Source organism: Gouania willdenowi, chromosome 9 (assembly GCF_900634775.1).
Source record: "Gouania willdenowi chromosome 9, fGouWil2.1, whole genome shotgun sequence".
Lineage (NCBI taxonomy): Eukaryota > Metazoa > Chordata > Actinopteri > Blenniiformes > Gobiesocidae > Gouania > Gouania willdenowi.
The window spans coordinates 6,489,364-6,507,336 of record NC_041052.1 but is presented as its reverse complement, the minus strand read 5'-3'; the positions used below and the strand labels follow the sequence as shown (position 1 = coordinate 6,507,336).

At 35.6% G+C, this 17,973-nt stretch overlaps 1 protein-coding gene across 3 annotated transcripts in view; it reads right to left on the bottom strand.

The window, feature by feature from the left end:
* Positions 1-17,793, bottom strand: part of LOC114469935 (rho guanine nucleotide exchange factor 28-like) — a 72,314-nt gene extending 54,521 nt beyond the window's left edge. For all 3 annotated transcript variants that reach the window (XM_028457842.1, XM_028457843.1, XM_028457844.1), the window contains exons 1-8: positions 17,656-17,793; positions 15,941-15,973; positions 9,597-9,738; positions 8,073-8,182; positions 6,727-6,913; positions 3,744-3,927; positions 2,607-2,808; positions 1,441-1,516 (exon numbers count right to left, since the gene is read on the bottom strand). In XM_028457842.1, coding sequence (XP_028313643.1) covers positions 1,441-1,516; positions 2,607-2,808; positions 3,744-3,927; positions 6,727-6,913; positions 8,073-8,182; positions 9,597-9,738; positions 15,941-15,973 — 934 coding nt within the window. In that variant the 5' untranslated portion in view covers positions 17,656-17,793. The remainder of the gene's footprint in view (positions 1-1,440; positions 1,517-2,606; positions 2,809-3,743; positions 3,928-6,726; positions 6,914-8,072; positions 8,183-9,596; positions 9,739-15,940; positions 15,974-17,655) is intronic.
* Between the last annotated feature and the right edge of the window lie 180 nt (positions 17,794-17,973).

The following is a 17,973-nucleotide window of genomic DNA, read 5'->3' as shown; positions in this document are numbered from 1 at the left end:
ATAGACCACCAAACTTATATCGGTGAATACATTTTTCAGATATATTTAATACAATGAAATTCTAGTATTTTTTTTATATTTTTAAATCTTTAAGGCAATTAATGTGTTTTAACAGTTTTTTTCTTTTTTAATGAACAAAATTTAGTCTTTTGAATGATTTCTCTATTTGTGCACAAACCCACAGGAGATTGCAGTCCTATTAAGTTAACATCTCTCAGTTGATTTATCCAATAGCGCCACCTGTGGGTAATTTGGTTTAAATGATGGAGCGCCTGCTATGTCTGATAAACATAAGTAAAAAAAGATATATATAGTTATTTATTTAGCATTATTTTCCGAATAGAATAGTCTGTGTAAACGAGCATTTAGCTGTAAAGACAAACTGCTCTCACACCTCTAGGTGAAGATGCAGGTCCATGTCTTTACTTGAAGAATTTAAACGGTTCAGACAGTTTGTGTCAATCCAGTGTTTATTTGACTTTTTACCACTGTCTCTTTGTGTCTTTGTGTAATATTAAAGCATATTTGCTTATGTGCAGCCTGCAGGATGCATTATTTTACTTTGTGCCACCCCCAAAGTAAAAGCACAAAATTAAATCTAAAAACACTCAAAATGACAGAAAAATATACAAATTGACTCCAAAAAGATACAAAACAATGACAAAATCACCCCAAAATTGCACCAATCATCCAAAAAAAAAAAAAAAAAAATAAATTATATATATATATATATATATATATAGACTCCAAAAATCTAGCAAGTAAAACTTACAAAATGTCATCACTAACACACAATAACAATAAAAGGTATTTTTTTTAAAAAATGAATCCCTAAAACATAGATTACATAAAAACACACAGAAAAAAGACGACCACAAAACACACAAAACCCTTTGTTTTCTTTCCTGTGTTTATTCTCAGATAATGTGGCCCCTTGGATCAGATAATCACATTTTGCAGCCCTCACTGTGATAACAGTTACCCATGTCTGATGTAAATGGTTTGTTCCAAAGCTTAGTCAGAAGGTCATAATGTTAGAGGGAAAGATCTAAATATTTCTCAATAGAATATATTGCCCAAAGCATCAAAAAGCTTTTATGACTTCATAGTCCTGTTATGATCTCTACGTGCTCCTTGACGTGAACGTGACGTCAACTGCATTTTTAAATAGTGAACGTGGCCACTGAAGTTTCTTTGATGAGTGGTTTTAAAGCCACCTTTCACGCATCAAACCATGAAGTACTATATAATGAGCCTGCTGATAGCTGATCACTCTCATACACTGAGTGATCAATACACATCAGCACAATCAGAGAGTCCCTGATCCAAAGCACAAACACAGACTGTAGATAATTAAAATATGAAAGATAACAAACAAATCTATGGTTTAGTGTTGACTGGCGTTCTCTGCCAAAACTGTGGATGAAGAGTTTTAATTACCGTTATCTGCAGGATCATCCACCAGCTGCTCCTTCTCTAGAACCGTCTGCACTCGTTCCCTCCTCAAGGATCTGATCTGAGGGAGAAAAAGTACATCATTTAACATTTAACATCATTTATATTCAATACAATGTGAATTCTCATCAAAACTCTGGGAGCAAAGATAAGGTTCAAATGATTATTTATTATAAATAGAAAGTAATCAAAAAAACACGCAGCTGGAAAACAGGACTTTTTTTTCATGCGACTGTGCACAAATTTCAAACTCATGTATTTGGAAGTTGTTTCGTGCAATTACAACTTATTAGAACATTCTATTCACGATTAGTGTAAGATTTATGGTTGAGCTGATAAATCTCACTGACATACATAGGTTTGATATTTTTGTTCCAAGCAGCTCGACACAAATCGTGCCACGCGGCACAAAAATAAATTATGTGATGCAGAACAAAAAAAAAAATGTTCTCTGTGGCACAAAAAATCTGAGGAAATTGTGTTGCCACACACAAAAAACTACATCGAGTCATTTTTGTGAAAGTTTAATGATTTCTGTGAGAATTGGCTCCATATTAACATATCAATAAATTTAAAAGTGTTTACTTTAATGATTCTGATGTACCATCAACCTGTGTTTCATCTAAAATGCTTTAAATTGTATGCATTGTGTGGGACGCGCCCCCGGTGGGGAATGGAAGTATGAAAGGTGGGGCACGACAAACAGGACATTTTCAATTTCATGCCAATCTTCTAAAATGCCTTTCTTCACTGACAATAACGATAATTAATTAAACAAAACATAATAATGACAAGCCTAAAAATGTAGCAGAAATGAAAAGAGCATTAAATTATTAGACTGCTTTAGATATGGACCAGGAACAAAATGTAATTTGGAACTAAAGCGCAAAAATAATGATTTAAACAGACTTTCAATAACTGACTTAAAAAAAAATTTATTTTCTGAAGCTTTTTGGCACAGATTGCAATACATTTTTTCATTGTTTCCTGGATTTTTGAATACTGCACTGTCATTTATCAGATTTTTGGGGGGGGCAATGGGCACAGGTGAGGCTTGAAAGTTCACCTTCGTTAAAAGAGGGGAACACCCAAAAAAAAGTTTGAGAACCACTGTGTTAACCTAATCATCATTTTTGTCTGATCCCGCCCACCTCTCTGAGGAAGTTCTCGTCCCCGAGTCGATTTCTAAGAAGCAGGATGTCTGCGTGTCGGCTCTCCTCTGAGCTCCACCTCAGGTTTTGTCGTACAGTAAGCGTGAGGTTCCCAGTGTCGTGACAAAACCTCAGCAAGCGGGAACGGTCGGCCCAGACCTGGGAGAGACCTGCTGGGGGCGTGGCCAGAGGGTTGGGGGGACTGCAACAAAACGTAATTTCAGTAGTCATTCTGAACAAAAACAGCATGAAAACCAGGGCCGGCCTTACCGCTAGGCAACCCAGGCGGCCGGCTAGGGTGCCATTTGCTGGAGGGGTGCCAAATTGCACCGCCCCCCAAAAAAATAAATAATAATAATGATTTAAAAAGGTATAATAAACGTGAAACACACCCTTGACAATCACTTTACATGTTTTCTCTTAATTAAATATTGATATTGAAATGTGTTTTATTTGAATTCTTGTTCTATATAATCTATATAATTACACTGTGTTGTTTGCTCATCGTCTTCTTTGGTTTGATTTTTGTTACTGACTCGTAAAACTAAACAGTAAAGTAGAAAGTTCCTTGCACTGAAACTTTTATTTCTTATTTTAACTTTTCATTGCACTGTTTTGCATTGCTTTTGGATTTTGCACCAATGTTGTTGTTGTTGTTCCCTCAGGACATTTGCACTATACCTGTAGGTGTTATATTGTATTATACTGTAGTGTATTAAAATAGGTTGTATTGTTTTGAATGGTTTGTTGTGTCGCAGAATTGGAACTGAATGACCTAAAGTCAGGCCTGATAAAAACTTTTAAGATTTAAAACAAAACAAAAAAAATCAACAAATACTCCGACGTGAAAATATTGTTCTAGTTTTGCAACAAAACTTAACAATACAACTGTAGGAATGATTTACAGTATGCATGACTTTAATGGGCAGCCTGAGGAAACACTAACAGGTGTTTAACGCTCCATTTAAACTATTTTAAACATCTAAAGAATGGCTAACTTAATACTGAATTGTTCAAATGTTGTAGAAAATATGTGTGAAATATTTCCTTTCATGTTTTCTGAGTAAGCTTCAGTCTGAATGCATAAAGTTGGAGTAAACTGTTGATCCGAGCCAATGGTGAAGCTTATGGGCTTACTGTGAGAGCAGCTCCAAAATCTCAGAGTTGCCCGTCTCGTGTGCCAGCTGCAGGGGCGTGACCCCCTCCTCATTAGGCAGGCTGACAGCCATCAACCCGCCGGGCTGGCACAGCAGCAGCTCCGCTAGTCGACACAGACCCCAACGCACGGCCAGGTGGAGGGGGGACTCTCTGGGACTGGGCTCTAGGAGGAGAATAGAAAAACTATCAGTGTGAAGGATTAACTAAACCAGGGCAAGGAGGGTCACACCAGATGCCTTCAAGAAACTAAGACTATTTTTTGAACAACTTGAGCCCATTTTTGCCTATTTTTATGCTTTTTCTGCAACTACACCAAACTTTTAACTTATTTTTATCACTTTTTCTTGCCATATTTTTGCTCCTTTTAATGCATTTTTGCTACAATACTCTCATTTCTGCCATTTCTCTATCAAATTTTAAATGCCTTTTCTGCACATTTCTTCCACTTTCCACACATTTTTGGCACTTATAAACCCTTTCCACCATTTTTGACCCATTATTGTCACTTTTAACCTCTTTTTACCATATTTCATGCTTATTTTTGCTAATTTAACTACATATAAACTTTTTAATGATGATTATTTACCAGTTTAAACTAATTGTTCCAATATTGAGACTTTGACCGCTTTTTACCACTTTCTCTGTCCGTTCTCTAATTTGCAACTTTTAACCTATGTCTTATTTCACTCCCTTTTCCTCCATTTTTGGTCACTTTTTACCCATTTTATTTCTGGTTAAAACAAGGATTTGCATAATTTGCTGGAAGTTTAAATTATAAAAAGTTTAAAGAGGGAACATTTTGGTGAAAATTGCCAATCTGTAGCACATATGGTTGATTTGTTATGAATGGTCACAATCTTGAAATTTAGAGGCTGAGGCAAAGAAAGAAAGAAAGAAAGAAAGAAAGAAAGAAAGAAAGAAAGAAAGAAAGAAAGAAAGACTTTCCAATAATTCTATTTATGAAACACTTTCATAAATATTCAGTAACTGATTTCAAAAACAAAAATAGGTGTTACATGATGGATTATTGATTAATAAAATCCCAGAAGAAAGAAAGAATGAAAGAAAGGAAAGAAGAACTATGACATACTATATCATAATATTGTAAAAATACAACACTTTAATTGGAAATTTTAGAATCTCTCACAAATCAAAACATGGAAATTAGGACAGCAGTTTGCCTGGAGCCACAGGCTGTCATTAGTCCATAAATCTGATGAACTGTACAGTTTCTTTCCCTCCTCTGCACATAAACTGTGACCTGGACTATGTTTGTGAGCTGTTTTACAGCAGCTTTTACAGCTGCTCTCATTTCATCTCAGGACAACCTGGAGGACTCTGAATGATAGGAAAACTGCAGTGGACAGGGTTGGAAATGCATCATTTTGTGATGTCATAAGCAGTGTTATCCAATTACCTGCAGACGTTTAAATGGAGACATTGCTATGAAACAGACTGGCTTAACTATATTACAGTAAAATCTAGTTTCTTTATGTAGGTGGCTTCTCACAAACACTAAAATCACACAAACAGATGGAGGCATCTAGTAAACACGCTGCTTATTACTCACACACACACACACACACACACACACGCACACACACGCACACACACACACACACACATATGAACATACTCAGATCTATTAAGCTGAGCCTCGAGCTACTTCCAGATGGAAAGGGTATATTAACTACATTACATGCTGCTTAATTGGCCCTGATGGATTTAACAGAAGCAGACATGCGACCATGTTCACTTCCGATTTCAGCCCACTGACCGTGGAAAACGGGAACGACGGTGGGGAGGAAGGACGGGTATTCCAGAAGGGTTGAAGAGTTCAGCCTCATCGCAAAGAACTTCAATTTCAGGACAATAGAGGAAGACAAACTCATCATTTAGGATGTCATTTTATGAAAAAAAAAAAAAACACGATTTACAGCAAATTCCTCAAGTGTTAGCTTACACTAGAGATGGGACACTTTTATCACAGTAGGGGCTGCAAAAATGTGATTGTTTGATTCGAGGACCACATTATCAAGATTTATGTCAGTATTTAGAATAATGATCAATATGAGCATTAATAAAAATAAGAACAAAGGGTTGGGGGGGGGGGGTTGTCCTTTTGTGTATTTTTTGGAGTCATTTTGTTTATTTTTATTGTTTTGGATATTACTTCTCATTCTGTGTTTGTTAGTTGTTGTTCATTGTGTTTCTTCTGTGTTTCTGTGTTTCTGTGTTCTGTGTTTCTGTGTTTCTGTGTTTCTGTGTTCTGTGTTTCTGTGTTTCTGTGTTTCTGTGTTCTGTGTTTCTGTGTTTCTGTGTGTTTTCTGAGTCATTCTGTTTTGTTTCTTTTGCGGTTTTGCATAATTTTTTGTCATTTTGTGTATTTTCTTAAATGTTCTATAATTTTTGTGTATTATTATGGTTATTTTGTGTGATCTTGGATTCATTTTGAGTATTTTAGTTGTTTTTGTGTTGTTTTTGGTCATTTTGTGTATTTTTTAGCAATTTTGTGTATTTTTATGTAAATATGTACAGTTTTATAGTCATTTTGTTTATTTTTGTTGTTGCTTTGGATATTATGTCTCATTTAGTTTATTTTCTGTCATTTTTGTGTATTCTTGTGGTCATTTTGTGTGTTCTTGGATTCGATTTGATTATTTTAGTCTTTTGTTTTTTTTCTGGCCCTTTTCTTAGGTTTTTTTGTAATGTTGTATGTTTTAATTGTCGTTTTGTGTATTTTTGGAGTAAATTTAGCGCGATTATTTTGGGGTCAGCACAAAAATAGAACGATGGCCGAATTTGGTTTCGGGTGCCACCAGTTGCACATGTCAGACTCTGTTCTACTCCAAAGTCCACACTTTCTTTTTTTAACATGATTATACAAACTAAGATGACATCATGCTTCTGATCATCTTATTTAAGGGAGAGATTATGGCTATTTAAAGCCTCTGCTTCTCACCGTCCCTGCTATGTCTTCCCAGTACGTTCCAGTTATGAGGAATGTCCAGGTTGGCCATGGCCAGAGCCACGCGGCGATCCAAAGCCCAGCGAGAGCTGTTCTGGCTCACGTTGAAGAGGTTGCTCAGCTCTTTGTGATCTGTGGAGCTCAGACAGTGTCCATTGATCACCAGGTGCTCTGCCAGGTCCTACAAAGAAATATAGGACAGACAAACACATTTTTACTCCTAAGGCGAGGTCTGGTGCAGCTTATCTGCTGTCATAATTGGTCAGTTGTACCTTCACAACAACTTAATATACTTGTTTTTTTTTTTTTAACATCATTTAATATAAAAAAAAAAAAAAAACCTTCGAAATGCAATACAATATTAGGGATCTGTGTTTTTTATTAATGTGGAGACATCTGTTTGTAACCCCATTGTAACCCCATAGAGCACGTATCAAACTCAAGGCCCGTGGGCCAAATCCGGCCCTTTAGAGCAGTGGTTCCCTAACTTCTTTTGCCCAAGGCACACCAAAGATCTGAAAGCACACCTACTGTGCAAAATAAAATATTATAACACATGTTATCATTCATATCATGTACAATATCTGTATATGTGCATAATTATTTACTAATGCCAAATAAAATGTGACAAAGACAACTAAATTACTCATGAAATATTTATTAATGCAATATTTCAAAAACATTCTAGTTATAGAGTTTGTCTCTGTATTATGAAATGAGTGCATACAGAGTTGCATATTGCAATAAATGTATGGTTGTCACAAAATCCCACGACACACTCAGACTTGCCTCACAGCACACCAGTGTGCCGCGGCACCACCACTTGGGAACCACTGCTTTGGAACATCAAATTTGGTCCGGTGGGATAAAGTCTAAGCTCCAGAAAACTTGAATCAAAGCGTAAAAATACAAAGTAATTCAGTTGTAGATATCTCAGCCCTTCCAAATACATAAATTCAATGAATATCCACAATTTTCCCACACTTTTATCACATGATGTCATTTTTTATCTCAAATTGTTAAAAAAGAATGCATTGTTTTTAAAAATTCCTGCAATTATATAATAATTATTCCATGACTTTTTCCCAAATTGAATGAAAATTGGTCACAATCTCAAGGAAATGTAAAATTTGTCTTTAACTTCCGTTGCCTGACATATTTTTATAGGGCAGAATAATGTTGAAATTGCTCGTTTTCCTGCCTAAAATTTTCTGCCCACTTGAGATCAAACTGGTCCGTCTTTAGCCCCTAAACTAAAATATGTTTGACACCCCTGCAATAGAGTGAGAGTCTAAAGCCACATTTAAACTAGTAAATAAAAACCAGTGCACAGTTCTCACCTGAGCATCATCGTGTACATACTCGAGTGAAGCCCCGCCCACCCAGGTCAGGGGTGAGTTTGGTGCCCACAGGTAGGCCTGAACCGAGACCACCTCCGCCAGATTGTGTCCTGCAAAGAGATCATCCATACATTAATATTAATGTAACATTTAAGCAAGACTAGAAATAATGTGTTTAGAATGAGTTTTTTAAACCTACATTAAGAAAACTTGGACTTAATAATAATTATATTATTCACTTAATAATTGAAGATGTTTTTCTTGTACACAATAAATAAATAAAATAATTCTGTGTCTGATGCAACAACAGCCTTTAGAAAAAAAAGAAAATAATCTAATTACCATATGATAATTGATAATGTGTGAATTAATAAGAGACGAATACTGTACAATATGATATCTCACTGACTTCTGTACACCAAAATTGGATGTTATGTATCTCGTATGATGGGCTTCCCAAAATGTAAGCCCTGTGATGGTAACCATGGAGATGACATTTGCAACAAATCCTTGAAAAACAGGAAGTAGACTTTAACAATAGGCGACGTGCTGTTTTGATATAGTATTTTAAACAGTTTTGCAAAGGACAAAGTCTTTTTTTCCAGGTGTCAAAGAGGACACAGTTAATAAAAGTACATTTTCAAGCTTCTTTAGGCAAAATTATATTGTTTTTTGGATGGTTAAGAGTGATTTATAATTTGTTGTAAATATTTTAGAGAAATTAAATTAAATCATTGATTGAATGTCATAAACTAGATATGGGAAACTGGTGGCCCTCTGTCTAATTTTGTGTGGTCCCCAAAGTAAATGCACAAAATGACTAGAAAAACACACAAAATGACCAAAAAAAAATGCATATTTACAGAAAAACACAAAAAAATGACAACAATTATGATCAAAGTTAACTGAAAAATATACAAAACATCATCAAAAATACACAAAATTGGAACATAAATACACAAAATTAAAAAAACACATGTAACAAAAAAATACACAAAATTACTCAAAAAACCAACAAAATGTGAGAACAAAAACCAAATAACTCCAAAAACATACAAACATGATAACAGTTATAAACAAAAATAGCTGAAAAATATACAAAACATCAACAAAATAACAAATATACACAATATAACAGGAAAATGACTCAAAAAACCAACAAAATAGAAGAATAATATACAAAATAACTCCAAAAACACACAATATTACAACAAAACAAACAGAAAAATAATTGGTCTGATTGGTCATTATTCTAAACGCTGACATGAATGTTAACAATGTGGCCCCTGGATCAGACAATCGCACGTTTGTGGCCACCGCTGTGATAAATGTTGCCCATCTGTCTCATACTTTCTGTTTTTAGGATATAAATACACATTACTGCTACTAGTAGTTTGTGTTTGTCGACCTATTCTGATGCTCAGTAACGCAGACATATTGCACATAGAACTACTTCCTGTCTGACAGGAAGCTGATAAGTCCCAATGGCTTTAAAACAAAGGACAAGAGAACAAAATAACATACCAGGAACAATAAAGCACAGCATGACGTCATCCTGAGCCCTGGTGACATGAACCAGTGACGATCCTTCCAAAACAACATAGACCTCTGCGTTCTCCGGCACCGACTCCAAACCCTCCAGCAACGCAAACACCTTCGCCTCGCCCTGCGATGAAGAGGAGGGACACATTCATGCGCACTATGAGCAGAGAATATGTTTTATTACACAGGCCTATTTAAAAACATTTTTGATGAACTACACAGGATTTATTGACAATGAGAAGAACAAACGTGAACACAAACGAGTCCACAGTAAAAGCAGTAATGCTTCACTATTAGAACCCAAACCGTAAAAACTGACCCACATACGAGATTTGAAGCCACAGATTCAAAGCTGAACGGGGCAGCGCTGTCGCAGTGAAATATGGAGTAATTGGCAGCTTTTAAAATGTCATCTGTAAATTCTCAGCCAACAGGACAAACCTCTGCTGTGGAAATTCCAGGTCATACTTTCGTCTGTGTATTGATTTGTTTGGTTTTCAAAGTTATAAATTCATCATTAATAGGTAAAAATGTTTTGTTTTATCAGTAAATATATAACCATTTAGTACACTTATTAAAGTATATGGATTATAAATACATGTGTCAAATTAGTATCAAAGTACTGATGTTACATATTTTAATTTACACAAAGACATTTGTGTATATTTGTTGTCATTTTCTTGATGATTTGTATATTTTTCAGTCATTTTTGCACATATTTCATGTCATTTATTGTATTTCTGTTATCCCTTTGTGCATTTTCTGTAAATGTGTATGTTTTTTAGGGTCCATTTGTATACCTTTCTCCCATTTTGCAAGTTTTTTGGTGTCATTTTGAGTATTTTTGTTGACTTTTTTTTATGGGTTTTGCGTATTTGTATGTTGTTTGGAGTGATTTTAAGTGTTTTTGCTATTTTTTTTTCTCATTTTATGTGTTTATCAGGACATTTTGTATGTTTTATGAGTCATGTTGTATAATTCCGTCCTGTTTTGTGGGTTTTTGGAGTCATTTTGAGTATTTTTATTGACTTTTGTTGTAGATTTATCTGTTATTTTGTATATTTTTGTTGTCCATTTGTGTATTTTTGTTGGTGCTTTGTATAGTTTTCTATTATATTTGCATGCAATAGTTTTTAATTTATGTATTTTTCTTTAAATGTGTATGTTGTTAGGAGTCATAAGTGTTTTTGCTGTTTTTTTCTCATTTTATGTGTTTTTCAGGTCAATTTTTGTGTTTTTGGAGACTTTTTGTGTGTTTGCTCTGGGGTCGCACAAAATTAGACGCCGGTCACCAGTTGCCCAAGTTGTAACCCTTCATGTACCATATCTAAGCTTCGACAGATCACTGTAACGATGCATAGGATAAGCAGATACAAAAGATGATGAATTAAACTGGTGACTTGGCTGATCAACGATGACTAAGATTAAATCCTGTCTTCAGTAAACTAAAACTCATTTGCAGCTTTTGACATTGACGGCTAAAGTTCTGGCACTGGCAGAAAGACGGTGGTAAATAAACTGAGATAAAGAAAGTGAGATGATGGGAAATGAAAAGCGGGCAGATAAATCAGAACACGAGCTGAAAAGAGGACAATATTCTCCACAGACCTGATTAAATTACACTGTCAGGCTGTAATCTGTGGTTGGATATCCACACAGGAAGTAGAGCAGTCTTATTTTAGTAGCGTCTTTATGCGACTGTAGATTTGGTTGCACTAAGCCAGAGGGAAAATAATGAAACAGGATTAACAGATATGTAAGTTTGTCAGTTTATCCCATTATATCCACACACATTGATTCCACACAGAACATTGTGGGTTATTCTTAGAAATGTATTTAAGGACAAACAGAGGACAGAGCAGATAGAAAATATAAGGAAAAATCTGACAAAGTTTGGATGTATTACTGAATAGTGCTGCAGGTCGTCCTTTTATCAGTGATCTATTTAAATCATTCAGCATTGACCTGATTTTAATCCATCCTCAACTGAGAGGCTCCATTTCTCTCTAAAGCCCCTTTTATTCTTCTTTCTTTTTAAAGAAAAAAACCTTGTTGCTTATTGTTGTTTATGTCAAATTGTAGTTTTTTTTTTTTTCAATAAGGGACTAAACTAATGTATGCATTCTTGCATTGTAGGATTGACCAGATAAAACACAAACACACAACTAGGAGTGGTGGAAAAATGATTATAAATCGACTCTTAAATTTCTAAAAATCTTTAAAAATAATTATTGGAAATTACAGATAATTCCTCCTAATTTAGAGATTTTAATTACACTATAAAATATTGACGTTGTTGAGAATAGAATAAAAACACTTGTGATGTGAGAGAACATATTTAATTTGAGCTGCTCGGTCAATTATAGGCCTGTACAATGCTATTTAATGTATGAGTGAGGTCAAGTTAAACAGTTTATTTTAAATATTTTTTTAATGCTGTGCATTGTTCAAATGTCAGTACATATTTTTAATTGATTTATTCTTTGAAGCACTAATATTAATTTATGCAATTGCAAATGCTTTCATTTTAGTGAGGTTGGTACACGACAAACCTATAAATGCAATGGTACTAATATAATTTGCATAATAATTTGTTTCGGTTTTTGGTTTTCGGCCTTGGTTTTCTCATTTTCAGTTTTGGCCAAGAATTTTCATTTCAGTGCATCCCTAACTGAGAAGTATAATTCTGTGGCTGACTGAAGATAAATGTAAGCTTAATAATCAGCAATAATAAAAAAAAACCGAATTGATAATCGTTAATAATTGAAAAAAGGTTTGTAATTGTCTTGACAAAATATAATGTCGAATGAATTTGTTTTTAATTATGAGGATTAGAGCTGCAACTAACGATTATTAACGATTAATCGATGAATCAGATTTTTGATTTTTTAAACAGTTTATCTATAAAGCACATTTAAAGCCTGCTTAAGCTGATTAAACTGAAATAAAAGTGCCTCTCACGCACAAACGCGTGTGCACGCAAGTCACACACAAACACTCGTGAGCGCGCACAGAAACACTTTGCACGCATACACAAACACTTGTGTGCGTGCACACACACAAACACTCGCGGTGAGCACACACACAAATACTAGTGCACCCAGACATAAACACTCGTGCCGGCGCACACGCAAACACTCGCGGTGAGCACACACACAAATACTAGTGCACCCACACACAAACACTCGTGGTGCGCACACAAAAACACTCTGCACATATACACAAACACTCGTGGCGCGTACACACACAAACACTAGTGCACCCACACAAAAACACTCACGGTGCATACACAGAAACACTCTGCACGCATACACAAACACTCGTGCGCACTCACGAACACTTGTGGTGCGCGCACATGCAAACACTCGTGGTGCGCACACACACAAACACTAGTGCACCCACACACAAACACTCGTGGTGCACACACAGAAACTCTGCACGCATACACAAACACTCGTGCGCACTCACGAACACTTGTGGTGCGCGCACATGCAAACACTCGTGGTGCGCACACACACAAACACTAGTGCACCCACACACAAACACTCGTGGTGCACACACAAAAACACTCTGCACGCATACACAAACACTCGTGGTGCGTACACACACAAACACTAGTGCACCCACACACAAACACTCGTGGTGCACACACAGAAACACTCTGCACGCATACTCAAACACTCGTGGTGCATACACACACAAACACTAGTGCACCCACACACAAACACTCGTGAGCGCGCACAGAAACACTCTGCACGCATTCACGAACACTTGTGGTGCGCGCACACGCAAACACTCGTGGTGCGCACACACACAAACACTAGTGCACCCACACACAAACACTCGTGGTGCACACAGAAAAACACTCTGCACGCATACACAAACACTCGTGGTGCGTACACACACAAACACTAGTGCACCCACACGCAAACACTCGTGGTGGGCAAACACACAAATGCGCGTACATACAGACACTGTGGTGCGCACACACACAAACAATCTGAATGCACACAAAAACACTCGTGCGCGCACACACATCTGCAGGTGAAGTAAACAGCTCTGCCTCAAGGTCAGTAACATAAATCCCACTTTTAATAGTCAATTTTTATCGATCTTATTGATTCGTTGTTGCAGCCTTAATGAGGTTTATTATATGTTTGTCTTAATTCTTTATTAACATCAGGTATATTATTAAGTGAATTTGTAAATTGACATATTGTAGATGATGCGACTCCTTTGTATTTAATTTTTTGACGTTGTTCCTGTGGACCGCAGGAAAGGTACTTGGTTACTATGGTACCAGCTAATGGGGATCCTTAATAAATAAACTAATGGTCACTTCAGTTCTCATTCACCAGAACAAATACCTGACTGTACATTAGTATTGCCAGTGCGTTAACAGGTTAATGTGGCCCCTGAGTGACCTACAGAAACCTAAAAACATTGTAAAGAATGTGTTTGATCTTCAATGGAGAGAACATCCATTCAAATCCTTGTTTGATCCCAAAATGAAACCAATAAAAAAATATTTGACTGCAGTCCTGCCATGTTTGTACAGTCCAACACCTGGGAACCATCAAACACACAACGAACACACATCCATTCTAACTGTGAAAGAACCAAACACACATCAGTGGATAAACTGAGCAGTTACTCATTTGCTAGTTATTCATACACACATCGAAGCTGCCATTGTCCTTGTTGGGCTGATTGATAATAACTGAGTCCTTCCTGAGAAATATTGACACATTGCTTATGTAATTAAACAAAATGAAGTCATCAACTGCATTATTTAGTTATTGGTGAAACCAGGACGAAACTTTACTCAAATATAATGCGTAGGTTACTGAGTTTCTCTATTCACTATTAAAAACACAGTGAACGCAAACCTTCGCCAAACGCTAAATCTCCTCTTTGCCACATATTGTCAGTTATTTGGATCATTCAGTGATTCTGATCATTTTACCATAAACAGTCACACTTTAAAGCCTTAGAAGACATTTCTATCTCCATTTATAACAATATTAGTAATCTCAATAATATAAAAGACAATGTCGTGATTCAATATCAGTTATGTTTTGCAGTTTTGCGAGAGGACTGAATAACATGGATATAAAAATGTAAAAAAAATAAACCTAAAGGTAAAGAAAGCACATGATTGGAAAAAATCCTGCATAACTTATTCAATCAAAGTGTTTGTGGTTGAGCATTAAAAAGCTGGTTACGTTGGTTTAATGCCATTTACTGTCCAATTTAAGATGATTTAAGGCAGTGATTTTTTTGTTTAAACTCGAATTTGCAAAATAAAAATCGTTTTTATCTACAAATTCGAATAATCGATAAAATTGATTTTTTTGCCCAGCCCTAATCGGCATCGGCCGCTGCGTTCGCCGATCTTCATTATTTACAGAGAGCAGAAATATTTTTTACCTGTTTTTAATATTTGTTAAATATTTTTTACTTGTTCTTGTTCTACATCACCTGTTTTTAATATTTGTTAAATATTTTTTACTTGTTCTTGTTCTACATCACCTGTTTTTAATATTTGTTAAATATTTTTAACTTGTTCTTGTTCTACATCACCTGTTTTTAATATTTGTTAAATATTTTTTACTTGGTGTTGTTCTACATCATCTTCAATAAATGTTCCTTTTTTAAAAATTGAGACTCGTACCATTTGTTATCATCATTGTGTAATTTTTATGATGTAAATTGAGGGAGCAAAAGTAGTATCGGCTCCAAATAGCGGCTCAAGAAAATCGGCAGTCCGTATCGTTCATCGGTTAAGACTGATGGGAAAAAAATCGGTATCGGCATCGGCCCTAAAAAAAATCTGTATCGGTCGATCCCTAATCTAGATCTAGATAAATAGTAGCGGTAAATTATGATCTAGATTTTGCTAGATCTGGATGAATAATCGTGATGAATTGATCAATTCACATCCGATCTGGATGAAACTCAGTGAATTAATTGAAGAACCAACCTGAAATAACGGAGTCAAATCTCATAAAGATCGGTCAATTACAAACGGAGATATTAATCATGGTTTGGAATTTTCACCAACGATGAGAGAGGGATTTTATTTACTCTTGAAACTGATCCAGAATCAGTATATTGATCCGGATCTCTTCCTCTTCCTGCTATCAGACATATACATAATAAATAAATAAACGCCGGTGTAAATATCAATGAGTCACATATCTTTAGATGAAAGGGTCATTCTGTGAAATGAAACCCTTTAAATGAAGCTGATCATCTGATTTCCAGATGCATCCATAGCAGTGAATATGTGCGTTATGATTGTGAAGCCCAGTAGCAGTACTTACATAGAGAGGAACCTTCCTCCTGCTCAGCTCCATCTAACAAAGACAAACACAGGAAAAAGAGAAAGAATGAAGGGATGCAGCCATGTGACTCCTACTCAGAGTCATGCTTGTCCCAGTGTTTGTTATGATCCACTTTGTTCCTGGACAGATTATCTCATCACTTCTCAAAGGCACCAAACAGACAACTGAGACAGGAGAATCATTTGATCCCTCATATGTGGGGAAAATGATTTTAATGATGATACTCTTCTGTGCTTTGGTTTAGAAGCAGGAAATCAATGTCATTTCAGTGCTGCAAGGTTCAAATCTTCTCTTTATCAGCAGCCAACATCCAGACATGATCTTATTTTTAAAATTTCAAGTCTGTGCATTAAGGCTGGGCAATATATCGAGATTCATGTATTGAGTTTTCTATTTATTTTATGGCTCATTTTGTATTAAAATACTTGTTTTAGGAGTTGCTGCTGATGTCCCGATACAACTTTTTCACTTACAATACGATACCAATATTGGAGCCTTGAGTATTGGCCGATACCGACACGATATGATATCTACACGAATCATACATACTTTTATTACTTATTTTTTAGTGTTGAAAGTTAGAAAAGACTTGATCAAGTGATGTCACTCAGACAGAGAACAATAGTCAGCAACAGTAGGGATGATAAAAAAGTGACCCATTTATTATTAACCAATTGGTTACATCCATTTTAACCTTCAACATAATATCTACAGTATTCTACAGTTGATTAAATATAACATATATCGGAGATTTTAGATGCAGTCCGATAAAATCCGACATTCGTTTTCTGGCTGATATCGAACCGATTGGGACACCCCTACTTCTTAGAACAGCATAAAAGGCACAGTTATATGGATTACTGAGTGCATCCTAAGCCAGACCTTCTCCCCCCAAAAAAACACTACACAACTCACTCACACGTGCTGTCCCTTATAGGAAAAAAAAAAACAAAAGTGGCACATACTGTGCAGCTGTTTGTTAATAAATGCGTTTCATCAGCAAATTTAACCCTGAATTAGTGCTGACACGATTATGGCCAAAATGATAATCACAATTATTTTGATCAATATTGTAATCACAATAATAATCACAATTATTTATCGTGTTCATCAAATCTGTGTTTTTAAACAAACAATATGTGTACAGTATACAGTGCAAAATGAAGCTTAGAAATAAAAAAAATATATATATGAAAAAACTATTTAAGAAAATTAACCCAAGAATTTACAATGTACCAAAGGTAAATGAAATAAATACATTATTACAGAATGCAAAGCGAGCATTTTAAATGTAAATATTGCCAACAATCAGGTTAATTTAATCGTGGCAACCAAAATTGTGATCACGATTAAAATTTGATGAATTGTGCAGCCCTAGCCTGAATTGTCTTCATGATCAGACTTCATTTGCATTAAAATGATTGAGATTTATATCTTATATCGCCATTTTGAGAAAAAATATCGAGCTATTACACATTCACTTTATAAGTCAAAATGTGAAGAAAAGGTGAAAATACATTCAAGAGTTTTCCCAAATACTGTATTTTTACTGTCAAAATGTTACATTGTTAATTTGAACCTATATTTCTGTGCCAGTTTCTTGCTGGTTTAGATGTTTTAAACATGTGAAACTGAGAGAATATTCTGACAGTGTATAAAATACACACAGTGGAGTAAAAAGCTGAAGCACATACCTGCAATGGAGGCCAAAGTGTAGCTGAAACTCTTCCAAAACGCAAAGGAAATGTTGTTAGGATTAAAATAGTGTCTGTGTGTGAGCTGGAGTTTAACAGACAGGACAGACTCAGTCAGTATGTTCTCTTTCTGATCTGATCACATTCATTCTGAGCCTCAGTGATGGTGATGGTGATGTGAGCCCACAGCGCCCCCCACAGGTAGGACGCGGTATGGTCACGATAGGAAAAGAGTGTTAAAGTCCGTCTTTAGGTGTTTTTTCCCCAATTATTTAAAAAACTAAATATTTACTCATATATGAATGGAAAATACACATT